This window comes from Varanus komodoensis, unplaced genomic scaffold, assembly GCF_004798865.1.
Source record: "Varanus komodoensis strain SLA01 unplaced genomic scaffold, ASM479886v1 scaffold10, whole genome shotgun sequence".
NCBI classification, from domain to species: domain Eukaryota; kingdom Metazoa; phylum Chordata; class Lepidosauria; order Squamata; family Varanidae; genus Varanus; species Varanus komodoensis.
Window position 1 is genome coordinate 17,270,409 of NW_025335269.1, and position 16,506 is coordinate 17,286,914.

The following is a 16,506-nucleotide window of genomic DNA, read 5'->3' on the forward strand; positions in this document are numbered from 1 at the left end:
CTTAAGGAGGAGCCTGCTGCCAAATTATATGCCAGTTACTGCAAATCGAGTGCATGAAATTCAGTCCTTTGGCATGTTTACTCTGTTTTTGGGAACACCCTCCTGCCTCCCCTGACACCCTTAAGATGGCTGTAATCCAACTTTCCATTTTCTCTACTGCATAATCCACCACCCATGGTTTCCACATTTTCAGCCACTGCCTTTGATATGGCATTTTTTCCTGTCTTTTGGTCAGCCTTACAATATCATTCTCTTCCTCCTACCAGATTATTCATTCCTTCTGGGTTTTAAGCTCCATGAAATTTCTTCAGAGGCCCCTTTCTTGCATTGCTTTTTATTGTCTCAGTTCCCAGTTTATGCTGACCTTTCCTAAGCCTTATACTTTACCTTTTCTTCAATTCCATAATCTATGTGTTTTTAGTCTTGTTTTGTTTATTTTAAATGTTAAGCAATTACATTTAAAATCTTCTTCTGTTAGGGTTTCTCACCACCGAGACATGGCTGTTTTAATGTGCAATCGATCAAATGCCTTTTACAACTTACATAAGTGGAAAGAAGCCTTTTATTCGGCATGTGACAGCCTCAACTGGGATCCAACTTACGTTAAGGTACACCCTCAAGATTTTTTGTCTTGTAGGCCTTTAAAAAAACAAGTTCCAGTGCTATGAAACATTGTGCAGCTTTGCCAATAAATAGAACATTTGTAAGAAGAATATGGTAAAATTTATGCAATCAAAATTTGAATTTGATCCTTGGCCTTTATCATATTGGGAAAATGTTTTGGTACATGTGTGGCCTTTATTTAAAGACAGCTTGCTTTAACAGATTTATTTACATAGTAGCTGCCAATTGGAGCAGTGTTGCTCTGCAGGAGTCATAGAAAAATATCAGGCTGGTACGAGGAGTCATAGAAAAACCTCAGGCATTTAAGAGTTATGATGGTACCTGGAGTTTTGAAAACGTTGCCTTGCACAGGGCTAGTGCATTACAATCTGAAGTATTCAGCCACCAGGAATGATGGTTTCACAAGTGTTGTGTTGGAGTGGCATTTGAGCCCCTTTCTGTCCTCCTCTGAAGTGTCTCCACTAGAAAATTGAAATTGGCCATCTAGCTGAAATCCAGAATTGGGGGCACAGAATTGAGGTTGCCTTCTGTACTTTTCCTGCTCTGAATGCTCAGAAGCCTCTGAGTTCAGTGATTGGGGAGTGCAGTGCTTGAACTGCCCACTTATTTAGATGCAAATACATTATGTTTGGTGTAAAAGTGTTTCCTTCTAAACACTGCCATTTAATTCTATTTACTGCTCAAGTCTTCCCTTCTCTTTAGGAAGCCATTTCATTGTTATTGTGAAATACTTGGCTCTGTTAAGCTGTTATGTTTTTGTAAAGTAGAATAATGCTTCTCTTGTGATCTTTCTAGGGGTACTACAGAGCCGGCTATTCACTGATTAAATGGTCACAAAATAGTGACAAGGTTAGCTCTTGTGACGAGGCAGCTGGAATGTTCTGTGAAGGGTTGAAAGTCCTCGGTATGTCATCAGATGTGGGTCAAGTTTCGGATTTTATTGTTGGTGTCTTTTCATGTGTTAACAGTAAGTGACCTGAAATATTATATTTTCATTAGACTGTTAGATCGTTTTATTAGACATTAGCTCATGGTAGATCTAGGGACCAATGACAAATGTAGTAAAACATTATGTTCAGTCACCAATATTCTGTCACCTTTGCAAACTTTTTGGCTTTAGCCCATTTGTGGATGATAAAATGTCTGCAGTGCTATTTGGATGGGCGAACACAGTCTCTGTCCTGATCCAGAATGGGAGAGAACTGTGAAGAAGCAGCTTCACAGAGTGTGCGATTTTGGATGTATGATACCTAACAGGGATGTATTTACACACATGCTCTCAACTGCCCTGTGTATGCTTTGTTGTACATGGCTATATCTGGACTGTGACACTCTGTCATATGCAGGGAAAAAGACAAGATGAGGGTTTGTTCAGTGAAGACTTGCTCCCACTCTTTACCAGGTCAGGGAAGGCCTGGCATACACATGCAGCAGAGTAACTTAGCAGAAGGCTGAGGCAGTGAAATGATGCGTACCATTTCAGTCTGTAGGCTGGTAATCATCTATTCCGATTCACCCCTCCATCAAAATCACCTTGCAAATCACCAGCATAACTTTTCTCCCTGCTGTGCTTGTTTTTCACTTACAGGGAGTTCTGTCCCTGAAGCCCTTCCAGTCACCTGCGGCATTCTATGATCATGTCCCCGCCTCTTGCCACTTCATTCAGCTGCTTGTATACACCAGGCCTAAGTAGCAACTGAATAAGTCCTGCTTATTGTATATGCCTGCTTATCTGTGCATCACTGAGAGAGATAATTGAAAGATAGCTAGAAATATACTATTTCAGGGAAGGGCTGTTTGAGACTTAGGCCCTTGTACCCAAGCTCCCATCAGCCCTAGTTGGGATAGCCACTGGCAAGGGCTCATGGGAGTTGTAGGCCAAAACATCTGGAGCACCACAAATTACCCAAACATTCTGTAACTTAATCTGTTTGTGCTAATTCTTATTGTTGCATTTCCCCTTCTGAATTTCCCATATTGGAAAATGATGAAGGTGAAAGGCTGTGACTTATCCAATGAATAAATGCATTTATTTCATTTTCCTACCCTTTAGATGAAAAGACAATTAGCCTACAGTTTGTATCCATCTGTAAACAACTTGTGAATGATTATTACAGTTTATCAGTTTGGCAACAGGTGATTGAAAAGCTGGCCAGGAAAGGATTCTGGCAGGTAGGCATCTCAGCCTTTTAAACATTGGTATTCTGCCTCTCTCAAGCTCAGGCTGGCTTCTCAATAAATTTGAGCAAGTCATCAGGGAAATGATCATGGATTCTGGAATCTCTCTGCTTCAGCATTCCAGTCCTGTGATTACAAAGTCCTGTTTCTGTTCGGAATGAACTGGCAGGAATGGGAGATGTGCTTTCTTAATTTGTATGCTTAACACAATTCCTGGGTAGCATTCATGCTTTTTGTTCATGCATATTAAAGATGGGAAAGAGAGAAGAACTCAAATATTTATGTAACTGAGTAGAATGCACTTTCCTGATGATTGTATTTCTTCTCTAATTGTGAGGTTATTTGTGGTTGCTTAGGTAATGTTGGGAATGAAAGGAGCAGTTATTCCTGGCATGCTTTCCAAGGCCTGGCAAATATGGACTCATCAGATGACAAGGGCCCAGGGAACCAGAGTCCTCAAATGTTGAAATGGAAGAAGGGCACCCTCCCCAGGTGTTCAGGTGGACATTGAGAATAGTCATGATTTACAACTGCAGGGAGGGGACATGGGAGAGCCTGACTCTTGACCCCTTGATGTCAGGAGAGACGTGCCAACCAATGAAAAGGATGATGGATAGGGAAGAAACTTCCCTGTCTCCAGAAAGCACATCCTAGAGAATGGGGTCCTAGGGGTACTCAAAAGGAGAATACACCACCTACAGCCTGCCCTGGTCAGGGATAGCTTGGCCACAGGACCACTGGTAACCTCAGGGCTGGACTCCTGCAATGCACTCCATGGAGGGCTGCTCTTAAGGCTGTTCTGGAAACTGGAGTCAGTGCAAAATGCAGCTGCTCAGCTGTGGTCTTTTCAGTATGCAGCTGCTTTGCTGAAGGAACTGCATGGCTCACTGACATGCTAATGGGCCAGTTTCAAGGTTTTAGTATGTAGGGTACAAAGCCCTGAGCAACTTGGGATGAGGCACCTGAGACAGTCGCTTTTTCTTTACCAACCTGAGATCATTAGGTCACTGAGATCATCAAAGGACACTCTCCTGGTGCCTCCACATGGACCCTTGGCCCAAGTGGAGTCCAACAGCAGAAAGACCTTCAGTGTAGTGATCCTGTTTTTATGAACTTCCCTGACTTGGGATGTCAGGCGGACAGCAGCATTCTGCTGCTTTTGCTGCCTGTTAAAGACAATCTGGGAAGCCCCTTCCGCTGACTAGCCATGGCCTAAATATTATTTTTATATGTTTTACATATTGTTTTTATTCTGTTTGTTTTAATCACATATCATTCACCACTCCAGAATCCATTTGGGTGTGGAATTGATTATAGAAGTACTGGAAATAAAGAAAAACATAAATGTGCACTCTCTCCTGTTGTGGAATACTACTGTGGATGCACTACTCGACTCAGTTGTCTGTCCCTCTCTTTCTGAGATCATTGCTCTCAGAAAGCATAGCAGTAATACTGGGGTTTTCACAAGCAGAATTGAGGGCATTCAGCTTTTGTAATTTACAGTCCTGCTTGCATAGAACTGCAGAATGAAACTAGTTTCTCATTTTTTCCTGGGTTTTGCACACACAGGCATCACAGAGATTTGAAAAAGACTTGCTATCTAAATGCATAGGAAGGTTAATATTTAAAGATTATACATTCAGAAAAAATATTTTTTCCATTCTAGTCATGCCTACTGTTGTCTTCTGAGAAGAACAGGTTGCCAAAGAAACTGAGAGTAACTAATGTATCACTGAAAGATCTGTTTGAGGTTAGTTGAAATCTTTTTGGTGGAAATGGTTTACCTGGGATCAGGAGAATGGAAATGAGTTTCACTTGAGCATTGATATCACCTGATATCATAAGTCACCAATATGCTGACAAGACGAAGAGTGCAATTCAGTGGAGCTGCTTGCAATCTGCAGAATTATTTTGAGTATTCTTCTATTAGCAATTGAATGCAGCTGTTGCTTCTCTGTATCTCTGAATGTGGTTGGCAGGGAGAGAACCATGTGAGGTTTGGTAGTAGATCTGCTACAGTAACATACACCTTGACCACATCCCTTTTTTGTTCATTCCATATTATGGTATTGACAGAAGATGGAGGTTGTGGTCTGGTTCAGATACCACAGAAACAATTCCTGGACTGTTTAACCCAGCAATGTCTGAGGACAAGAGAAGCACCAAGTACACTGTTCCCCATGCACTCAGTTTTTGCTTTCAGTTAACTCAGGAAAAAACATGGTTTATTGTTGGGTTAATTCTTGGCTGTTTGACACCTAAAGAACCTTTAGCTTCAGTGTTTGGATGCCACAAAGCAATTTTAATTGGCAACAGTTTGTCAATTAATGCTGGCAATAACAAGTGGCTGGCTCCTATGCTTTGCTTATCTCTGCCCTTCCAGTGTTCAGCAACCCTGCTGTGAAGTGTGAGCTGGATCTGTATGACACCAAATATATATTCTGTTTCTCTTCAACCAGAAATATGTTCTTTTTGGTCAATATGAAAAGATGGAAAGGATACCCAAGCTAGTGGAATGGCTGATATCCATCGGAGCCGACATAAGAAGTATTGGAGCCTATCCCCTTCATGCTGTTATTATCCTTTGTATTAAAGCAAGTAAGTGTCTTATAAAACAATTCTCAAACCAAGTGGCAGCCTAAATAATGCTACAGGTAATTCAGAAATGTAAGATCTTTTGTAGCTAAAGCAACTAGGATCCTATCAGTAGGGTGTGTTGAGTATATTGTATATTGAAGCCCTACAACTTGAGATGGCTAACTTTTTGGACTGGAAACATGGGTTTGTTGCACTGGACTGAATGCCCACAGTATAAAGTCAGTTGCTGTTCTCAGCTGAGTAGACTCGGATGTCTTTAGACTGTAGGCAAAACTAACCATAAAGTTCAGAAAAGCTGAACAGATATTATAATGATACTTGAGTGATACTAATTCACATTTTGGACTTGATTGCTGGCACATAGAACAAAATGGTTGGCCATCATAGCCTTAAACATTATGCATAGACTAGCTAAAGCCAAGGAAAGAACCATGAGTGGCATCGAATATTAGCTCTGCGTAGAGTCCGGATTAAGTCCCATTCATGTCAGTGGGTCTACAGTATGTAGATCCATTTGAACTTTTTGTTAGACATGGCATAACTTAAGCAAATTGCTTAAATTAAAGGTGCATGTTTTTGCGTTTTAAATTATTCAGAAGGAAGCTACCTTTTCAGGTGGTTACTTGTTCATAAGCCTGAACTGAAGGATCTTATCAACCAACAAAATGAAGATGGGTCAACCGTTCTCCATGTTGTAGCGTCCCACTCCAATGGATATTCTATAAAAAGTAAGTTGAGTGCAAAACCACTGTCTGTTGTCCATTTAGCATCATGTTACTGTCTGTGATGTAAAATTGTTTGCTTTCACTTTAGCCTTTCTTACCCCTAAAGACTTAAGGTAGATAACTATATTTAAGAAGCAAGTCCTTAAAACAATTACCTGTGTCAGATAAAAAACAGTTGTCTTCTTTAAGAAAGCTTGGTTCTTAACAAACTGGAGAAATGTTGCCCAGATGAAAAGTAGTTGTTGGTTTTTTTTTTCTTTTTTTCCCTGGAAGACAAACTGGCTTTGCTAGTCTTCCAAGAGAAGCTTATACAAACCTAGGAAGCAGTAACAAAGAACATATTTCCTTGGAGCTCCTACAAGTTAGAGGGCACTAGCTAAATATCTTCCCGGCCAATTAATGTGGAACTACTGGAGTGTCCTTTTCTTTCAATGCGGAAAGAGGCACATGGTTTGGGAACCTTAGAATAGACATGGGTTAACTGGTTGAAGCTAAGTTGGTCTGATCACTAGCTGGGTAAAAGCTGCTCTTGTATGCTGCCTTGAGTTCCGCAATAGAAGAAAGACAGGCTATATATGTACCTGCAACAACAACAACATGTTTTGGCAAAGAATTCTGTTAACTTATATAGTATTGTGGTAGCCTAACTATTTGAATAACACAGTTCAGACTCAAGGACTGCCTATGGGTTGAGTATGACTTGTCATTGAACTCTATGTTTCTGTTGAAATGTGGGTTGTCCTGTTGTCTGAATTCCAGCCACAATTGCATTTGATAGTTTGATTAATCATGGTTTGTTTTTGCTGCCTACACTTAACAACCCAGCACCAAACCATGAGTTCTGTTTTTGTGTTGGCGGTTAACAAACCATGGTTCTTATTGCAGCAAGGTTCAAACAATATGATAACCCATGGTTCAACAATAATTCAGGCTCATACTCTTGAGTGTGAAATATCTTATTTCTTGAAATATCTCAGCTAATAAGTTACTCTGCCTCATTTAATTCCTGGTGTTATCCCAGGTTAATTGGTTCTTACCAAATCCTAGACCATTCTAAGGCTCAAATGCAAGAACCAATGTGCTTTTAACAGAGAGTTCAGTGAATTTTCATGCAGATGTACTTTGAGTTGTGTGCATGTGAAGGAATAAAGCCGTTCAGTCATTTCTTTGGTTCTTAGTTGCTTTCTGTTCAGAAACCCTCCTTGACAGGAGGTTCAAGAGGTCAGTACAGGAATCATAAACTTAAGGGTTAGGAGAAGAAAGTTAGGAAAGAGAAACTGAACAAGCTTCTGTGTGGCAAGAGTTAATCAGAACATGGAAGCTAAAGTAGCATATATGAATGAAGCAAGCAAGAGCAGAGTTAGTGTTACAGTGTTGTTGGAGAGTTCAGAAGGGGAAAAAAACCATATCTGAAGAATTCAATAAAGAGAAGACTGGAGAGGACTGAAACTCCTTTCCAAGGACTGAAGAAGCTGAGCTGCACACAAGAGGGTTAGAACTCTCCTGCCACTGGACTGGAATGGGCTGAAAGCTGGGTTCTACCAAAGAAGGAAATGTTGGCTTTAGACAAATGCATTTTCTAATGTTGTTTTCATTCCCAAATTTTTATGGTTAATTGGTAAAGCTGTTTTCCCTTTCTGTAATATATTTACAGTAATGACTGAAACTCTGCTGCCTTTTAAATCCCTTGAAGTCTCACTTAGCTTTCGGTTTCCCTCCATGCTTTACCACCTTCTCAATTACAGTGAGTTGACCGGGCCAACAAATAAGTTACAAAGTTTAATGATAACAAGGCTATTTTAGTGACAGAAACCATGAAGAGAAAACTACTCCTTGGAGTCAGCAGTGTATCTCACAGCGGGAAGAGCTGAGTTAGCTGGTTTGTACAACTTCCTTTCTTCTCACAGAGCAGACTATGCCCCTTTGCTATCACAGTTTGCAAAGGAAGCTAATCTTTCTATCAGACTTTGATGTTCAAATGGCAGCCATGTAGCATAGTGCTGTTGTTTTCTACTTTATGTAGTCCACCAGGTGGCAGTGAAGAAATAACTGTCTATTCCACTATGGCTGCCTGGGAGTTGTAGACTTTTTTTTCATTTGTAAGCATGCATAAGATGGCACCATTAGACCATCTTTCTAAGTTGGTTCTAGCTCTTTTCCTCTCACTTTCCAGAAAGCCTTGGAGTCTTCCACAGTTCCTGGTTATTTCTGGTTGTACAGCCAGGAGGAGATAAAAGATTGGTTTGGCTTGGTATTGCTTGCACATGTGGATTGTCACAATCAGATATTCAAGGGTTAGATGAGATTGGGCCATTTTGAAAACTGCCATGTGGTTGAGCTGGTGCTATTTGCTTCTTTCCATTAAATTTTGAAGTGCAGCTAGTAATGGATTAAATTAAGAAGATCACACCATCACATCTATACCCTGCCTTTCTTCCTCTTATGGGGCACCCATGGGTTAAGTTCTCTTCCCCTGCATTTCACCCTCACAACGATAACCCTGTGAAGAAGCTTAGGCTGAAGGTATGAGTCTCCCAAGTCACTCAGTGAGCTTCATGGATGACTGGGAACTAGAACTTGGATCTCCTAGAGCCCTGGTCCAACACTCTAAACTCTCTGCCACACCTCCTTTCATGTGATCTTTCTTTGCCTTATGTTTTAGATCAGATAGAAGATGTGGTGATGCTTCTGAAAGCTGGGGTGAATCCACAGATCTGTGATGCACAGTCAAGGTCTGCTGTGGATATCTTAAAAAGACACAAGAAGTTCAAGGCTGTGGATATAATCAGCAAGCACATAAGCCAACATGTGCCATCTCCAGAGGAGTCCCCAGGTACTTCATGGGGCTGCTTGTTCAGTTCAATAATATCCATCTCCTGATGAACACAGGCTCTTAGATATGCAGGAGTCTATAGCCTGTTTCAGACATAAGTCAGAACTGTGGTTCAAGGACTGGGCAGCAGGATTAAGCATCCCCCTTATTTTGAGTGGTAATTTCCTGTGTATCCTCTTACCCATTGTTTCATGTTATGCTTTGATAGAGTGCTTTTGTTGATTTGGAAATGGAGTGTCTTGGCAACACGAAATTGCTGTGCTGTTCTTCCTATCCACATCATTGCAGAGGTGGTACCAGCATATACAGACCAAGGCCTTTGTCCAGCTGTTGCTGAGCTTTGACAGTGATGCTGGCACCTCCTTACAGAAATACTTTGTGAACTGGATTGGTCTCCATAGCTATATTCTTGTGGTTGTCATGGATAATATCTTTGTTCCATAGTTGCATTAGAAGAGAGGTTCTAAATCTTTTTCATCCTAAGGGATGAATTCCAATTTGAAGGCTGGATTCCAATGGTGGGTGGGCCAGAAGCAAATGGGTGTGGGGCAGAAATAAATAGTAATATATTAACAGAAATAGTAATATATTTTGGCTTCAAGTTCATAATGCCATAAAGTCTTAGGAAAAACATTTCACCTTTTAGAAACGGGAAACTGCACAAAAGTCCAGAAACAGTTGAGGATGATATGGAAACCCCTGAAATCTGAATTGGGACCTCTCTGGACATGAGGTTCTAAACTGTTTCATTAGAACATGGAGCTTTCAAACAGCATTTTTTGGAAATGGAAAATTTGGAAACTTAACAGTAAAGCAAACTTTCCCGAAAGAAGCTTGTGCACTGACAATCTAAAATGTGCATTTGAGAAGACTTGGAATGTGATCTGGGTCCTGTTCCTGGTTCATAAGGAGCAATGGTGAAACCCATCAGTGCTCCATATGAAGGGATCCTAACATGTTTCCCAGAATTCTCTGCAATGTGCAGACTTTCTATAGCACTTAAGTTGGTATGGAAAGTATTCCTGGGTGTAGATAGTTTGAAAACTTGATCTAAAGAATTAATTGTGTTTGGTTGTTGGAGGTAGAAATGTTGGACTGCTTATGGTTGACTTCCTGTAGAATTAGCCTTAGTATCATTATTTATTTATTTAAACCATTTCTATGCTGCCCCATTCGCAAAATGCCTCAGGGCGGCTTACAATATAAACAAACAATTATATAATTAGACTTAAAAAACCGGAAACATCTCGGCATGTACATAAAAACCCAATAAATACAATCAATAAATTAACAATTAAAATAACTTTTAAATAAAATTATTTAAAATTATTTTATTTTAAAAAATAACTTTTTTATTTTAAAAGTTATTTTATGTAAGAAAATTATGTTCTTACACCCCAATTCTCTGAGCAGTGAAAACTCCCAAGTGCATGTGTGTGCCCAGGAATCCTTGGAATGAGGTAACTGGAGACTTTAGCCATATTTGTGATGAATATTCACATACATATAATTGTCAAATGTAGATGGAAATTCATTAGAAGATTATGGCATTTCTATGATGTTTGGTTTATTTAGAGATATTTAAAGGTTAGACATGAACGGAAATTTGCTGCATGTGCTGGTCCAATGGATACTTCAAGGAACCGTTAGCGCCAGAACATTCTTACACAGAGTAGTGCATTTTGCCTGAACCCAGCAGCATGATTTGTTAGCCACGCAGAAGCCATTCTGGCTGAGTTCAGAAAACAGGACGAGCCGCTCCTGCTTGTGAGCCCCCAAGGCTTATTGGCCAGGTTTGCAGGATTATTGGGGAAAAGAAGCAACACTGGCTTCTTGTCCCTGCCCAGACCGGTCCTGCATCACATTATTGGCCTAATTACCCTCACAGCACAGGGGGTATGGCAGGGGGCACCCAGGACCCTATCTCAAGCCATGGGTTCTGCTGTGGTTGGGAAGCCGCTACTGCTTGTAGACCTCAAAACATGGCAAGCCATGCACCTTGAGGTAATAGGCAAATCACTCAAGGTGTGGCAGGCTTGTCTGGGGTGGAGAAAAGAAGCCACAGTGGCTTATTTCCCTGGTGATGGTGTGATCCTGGCCACTGTGTTGTGCAAACCCAGTTGATGTGGGTCTCTTGCAGTCTACCTCCAAACTACTGTTCTTTTTTTCCTGTGTTTCCTTCTAACACAGTGAAAGGCTTGCCCAGTTCCTCTGGAGTGGAGGGAAAGATGATGGGTCACTTACCCTATATATGGGCATATAAGGCAACTCTCATCTAAGATGAAGTTGATATCTTGGGCTGTTTTACTGGTGTTATATGTTGGGCATATAAGACAACTCCCAATATTTGCTGCACTATTTTCAATTTCAGAGGTCATCTTACATCTTGATATTAAAGTAATAACATGTGGAACAAGCAACCAGGAAGTATGAGTCAGAAAAATAATCATGTGTGTGTGTGTGTGTGTGTGTGTGTGTGTGTGTATAAGCATATGAGGTGATTACCCTATAAGATGAGGTCAGTATTTTGGGCTGTTTATATGTGTTAGGGATATAAGATGACCCCTAATTTTTGCTTTGCTATGTTCGGTTTAAAGGATCATCCTGTACACCAGTATATACGGTACGCTTTCTGGGGCCATCTTAGTTTTCATGGAAGATATAATATCCAAATATTATATCAAGATTCCTTTGTCAGGTCTTAAAGAGGGAGCACTTCAGGGCAAACCACACTGATAGCTCTATTCACAAACATTTCAAGACTCAAGAATCACAGGAAAGGCATTCCAGATCAGCACCCAACCTAAAAGTGCTTCTTCTTCTCATCATGAGCAATCCTCTTCTTCAGACCACAAATAAATATAACAACCGTGCATTTTCATGTTGTTCAACACAGGGCAGACTGAGAACAAAACTCCTGAAGATGCTGCTGCTTTGCTTCAGAATGCTTTTGAGCAGTTCTCACAGTTTTGCTGCATGGAAAATAGAGCACGTAGCATCAAATCTTTGACACATAAAAGCATAAAGGAGCTTCTCAGGCTGCTGCATACAGTAAAAGGTACAGTAATAAGTGACATAATTATTAAAATAAACATTCCTGCAAGAAAATGTTAGTTCTGAGTTGGCAGTGATGCTCCCTTTGGTTTTTAGTAGATTTCCATATTTTCGTACCTTTTCAAATGAATTAACCCAATAGAAGCCTAATAACAAAACACTCATGACTAATCTCAGGAATGTCCCCTCCAGTATAAGGATCAGCTAGCCTTCTTCATCTCTAAAGGGTGGCTGTTGAGTTTTCTGTGATAATTTATTTGAAGCACAGTAGGACCCCCATATCTGTGGTCTTGGTTATCATGGTTCCACTTAATCATGGTTGATTGTGGCCCTCCACATTCGCGGGGGTTAGGGGTGCAGAATCTCCCCGAAAAAGTGGAAAAACTGAATCTCTCTACAGAAAAACCACAAGTATCTCTAGAACCTTTGCACCTACTGAGAGACAAACATGTGAATGAGGCTGGCTGGTACTGAGACAAAGAATGTGGCAACCCTAACAGAGTCCCTAGAGATATTCAAATTTTCCCTAAAGATATTGGCAGTTTTTCCACTTGTACAGGCATCCTGAATCCCTAACCCCTGCAAATATGGAAGGCTGACTATGTGTGCTACTGTCTATGGTTTCAGGCATCCCTTGGGGGGCTTGAAACCTATCCCCCCATGCAAGCCTGAAACTCTTAGAAACTCCCATAAAACCTAGTTAGCATTCTAGGAGATATTGTCCAGAAAATCTGGAGAACACCAGGTTATGTGCCCAAACCTGTTTATTACCCAATAGAGATTTTTTGTCTACCTGTTCTAATCTGCTTTATAATGCTCAAAACCATGACTGTTGTCATTCAGATCCATTTAAGATGTATTTGTCTACTTCAGCCTTATATCACATAAAAAGTCTCCATTACAAAGCCGTTTGAATATCCTCCAGGCAACAGAAGCTGAAACTTTAATGAAAAATGAATTCTAGTGAAAGGTAAACAGCTGTGCGGAAGAACTAGATTAATTGTATCACATTATTGGATACATTGAAAGAAGACAGTAGCTTTCAGGCATTGTTGCTTTTGTCTCATAGTCTTTCAGTGCTAGCCAGAAGTTTGACGTACCTGGGGCTTGTCTGATTTATAGTTGATATAGTTATATAGTTGATATAGTTTTATATATATATATATATAGTTATAGTTATATATTTATAACTGGAGAGGCCTCAGCTTATTTTCCACCAAGGGATCTGAGATGCCAATGAAAAAACCAATGATGTTGTCTCACTGCCTTGTTCCCACCTTCATGAATTGACAGTTAAAATTTCTCCCTTGATCTTTTCTCCTGTTTAAAGAAATGTTGGCTTGAGCTTGTCGTAAACTTGCATATTTTGTATGATATTGTTTTAACTGCATTGGGGAGTTAGCTCATGTTTGTATTTGACATGATGATAGAAAAGTCTGCAACAAATAAGAGTTATGACATAGTATGATCATACTTGCTTCTTAATACTAATCATTTCATGAGAAGCTGGAGGGGAAGACCTTAGGGTGCTACCTGGAGATAGGCAGGACCATGAAAAAATAGGGTGGGTGAAAAGTTTTTATCATCAAATTTTATTACCTTTTGGAACAACAAATTGCAACTCAGCTGTATACATTACTGGAGAGTTTAAGGCTACAGAATTTATTAAAGAAGGAAAAACCTTGAGTCGGATCTACTTTTTCTGAGTAGTTTAATTGAAATCAATGAGACTTGATTGACTTAGAGCCCAGTCCTATCCAGAAGAAAATAAAAATGTGGAGACTTGCAGACATCCAGCATCAGGAAGAGCAACAGTCTCCTTCTACTTCCTACTCTGTGTCCTTGTTAGATGACCAATTTTGGTTGCCTAGCAGGAGCACTTTGGAGTTTGGGGGAAGGAGGCTAAGGAAGTGCCAGGATATCTCATCCCCGGGTCTCCTTTACTCACAAAATGCCTCCTTTTCACCCTCTTTGAGATAGAGTTACCTACTCTGGAGAGGTGCCTGACATGGTTCTTTCCACACCACCTACAAGTGGAGGAATGGGGGTGGGGGGGAGAGCTCTGCCTCTAATCTCAGAGGTAAGAATATGGAGTATCTTCTGGCACCCAGGCACAGTCGAGGGCCCATGGTTTTTGAAGTAAGCTTTGCAGAGTGCCATTTGCACAAGCAGTGCTCGCACCACTAGGGCAGTAGTGAAAGCTGTTGTAGCAGTCACCACTAAGGCAGAATAAAACACTCATAAATTGCGGGCTGGGCAGGTAGTTTGTGTTTAAGACATGCATCTGCGGTGGACTCTCCTTTGCAGAATGTACTAGACTACTTACTTTTGTTTTATGCAGAAATTCCCAGCGAAATTGCCTGTGATGTTCCTCCTGCCTGTGCCAGCAGCTTCATAAAGCTACTGCTGGAGAAAAAAATGTGGCATGAAGTTCTGCTGCTGCTGACCCAAACAGCCACTGGGGAGATGCCACCAGGAGACAGGCTTCTTCCAAACTGCGATCTCTCCGACCTTGACATCGGCACTGTCTTGAACCATCTAGATAGAGAGAATGAATTCCGAGAGCAGCTCATAAAATCCTTGATAGACCGAGGAGGTGAATATTCACAGATATGAAATATGCTAAGTGATAAGGCCCTATTCTGGACTTAAAGCAACTGCCTTGCCAACATCACAAATGATTTTCCATAATAACCTTGTATTTCCTTTTGGGTATGCTGAGCTGTGGCTTGGAAAAGCCATGGCATTGTTAAGTCATAAGATATAAACCTACGTGAGTAGGGATCGCCTGAACAGCATCAGGACAGAGATGCTTTTTTCCCTGAGTAGGTATAATCTGGCACTGATACTGTGAACAGCTTTGTTGTGCTGCTTTTCTGTGCAAAGTAGTGCTAGGGCAGGAGCAGCTTTGATGTGATGCCTCTAGCCATTTTAGGACAGAAGTCTAGCAAGGATTGTTATACAAAGATAACGAGGAGGGCTGTACTGTAGCCCAGGACTTTATCCCCCACTTTGGTCCCACTGAAGTACATCCAGTTTTGCACACACTCTTCCGAAGCCGCTCAAGGTGTAGCCTTTCCATACCGGCACCCTCCTTCTGAATACCCATGGCGAGAAGGGGATGCCTTTCCCTGTGCTGCTTTCTCTCTGCCACCATATCTGGGCTTAGGTCACACACTGTCTCTCTGAGCTGGGGTGTCGACCCTGAATGCCAGAACCAGAGCGACCACCACCATATTTGCAGGATCTGCCCCAGGCCCTGCTGGAGGTCTTAGTCTACTGACAAGCACCTGCTGGGAGTCCTGAAGGAAGAGCTACATAACAGCAAGCTCTTTCCTCCAGAATTGGGTTCAGCAGTGCGGGCCCCTTTGTTTGCTGCTCTGCTTGCATCCTGCAGCAGATTTTTGCTCCTGGTTCCATATTGCCTTGCTGTTGTGTCTGCTTCTTGCTTGATCTTTGTCCTGCTTCTTGCATGTATCCTCATCTTGTTCCCTCAATAATGCAGGGCTTCCTGCAAACTGTGGTTCAGCTCCTGCTTCTCGCCTGACCCTGCTACATCTGGTTCCTGTTGTCCCATGTATATTTCCTTGCTGGGTATCCTGCTGTACCATGTTTCCTGTCCTGTTATTCTCTCCAAGGTACCTGCACCTCTCTTGTCCTGGTTTTTGACCCTTAGCTTGTTCCTGACCACATCCTTATTTTGTCCTCATGCATTCTTCTGGTTCCTGACTCAGCTTGTACTGTGACTGTGATTTGCACTTGCCATTAAGCCCTGCTTTTGGACCCTGTCTTGCCTGAAATTCTGTTGCCCTGGTCTTGGTGCCTCTGTTGCTCTTGCCTTGTCTCGGCCTGCTCACATCCCAGCCCTGGGGCCTGACACAGACACCTGTAGGCCCAGTCTGTGTCTAGGGATCTCCAGATGGCCACAACTCCCTTTTTCTTTGCAGCCAATTATATGGTGGTTTCCCTATGTCTGCATTATTTCTTCCCATTCTGAAAGGTTGAAATGCCTTTCCAAAGGGCTTTTCTATATGAGGCATTTATTGTGTGCATGGGATTCCTTTAAAATGATATTCATGGGCTTTTGAAAGGATAGAGCAATTCTCCAGTTTCTCTTCTGGTTTTTTCAGAGCACTTTCACACATTTTTAGAAGATCAAGGAAAATAAGGTATTAAATTACAACAGGGAAAATAAACATTGAAAAGATATTTGTCCTTGGTGTAGTGGTGCTATTCCAACCATAGCACAGCTCCACCTAGAGGCTGTATAGCAAAAAAGTAGGAAAGGAAGAGCTTGTGTAGAACTTGGATCTCAATGCTGCAACAAAACCAAAAGTACACAGAGAGTAACATATAGAAAAGCTCTTAAGCTTTAAAAAAGCTTAAAGCTCAATTAGCCTAGTATTTTTAATATCTTGGGCCAGCCCCCTTTGCCCTGTCCCTGTTTGCCTTCGGTCTGTCCATTGCAGTCCTTTCTCCAAAATGGAATGTCGC

General features: G+C 41.3%; 1 protein-coding gene across 7 annotated transcripts in view; it reads left to right on the forward strand.

The window, feature by feature from the left end:
* Positions 1-16,506, forward strand: part of TRANK1 (tetratricopeptide repeat and ankyrin repeat containing 1) — a 49,230-nt gene that overhangs the window by 8,038 nt on the left and 24,686 nt on the right. For 4 of the 7 annotated variants that reach the window (XM_044455075.1, XM_044455105.1, XM_044455086.1 and 1 more), the window contains 9 exons: positions 479-608; positions 1,420-1,591; positions 2,678-2,796; positions 4,469-4,552; positions 5,262-5,400; positions 5,997-6,128; positions 8,788-8,958; positions 11,855-12,016; positions 14,354-14,608. In XM_044455075.1, coding sequence (XP_044311010.1) covers positions 479-608; positions 1,420-1,591; positions 2,678-2,796; positions 4,469-4,552; positions 5,262-5,400; positions 5,997-6,128; positions 8,788-8,958; positions 11,855-12,016; positions 14,354-14,608 — 1,364 coding nt within the window. The other 3 variants (XM_044455112.1, XM_044455127.1, XM_044455120.1) reach the window with 3 other exon arrangements.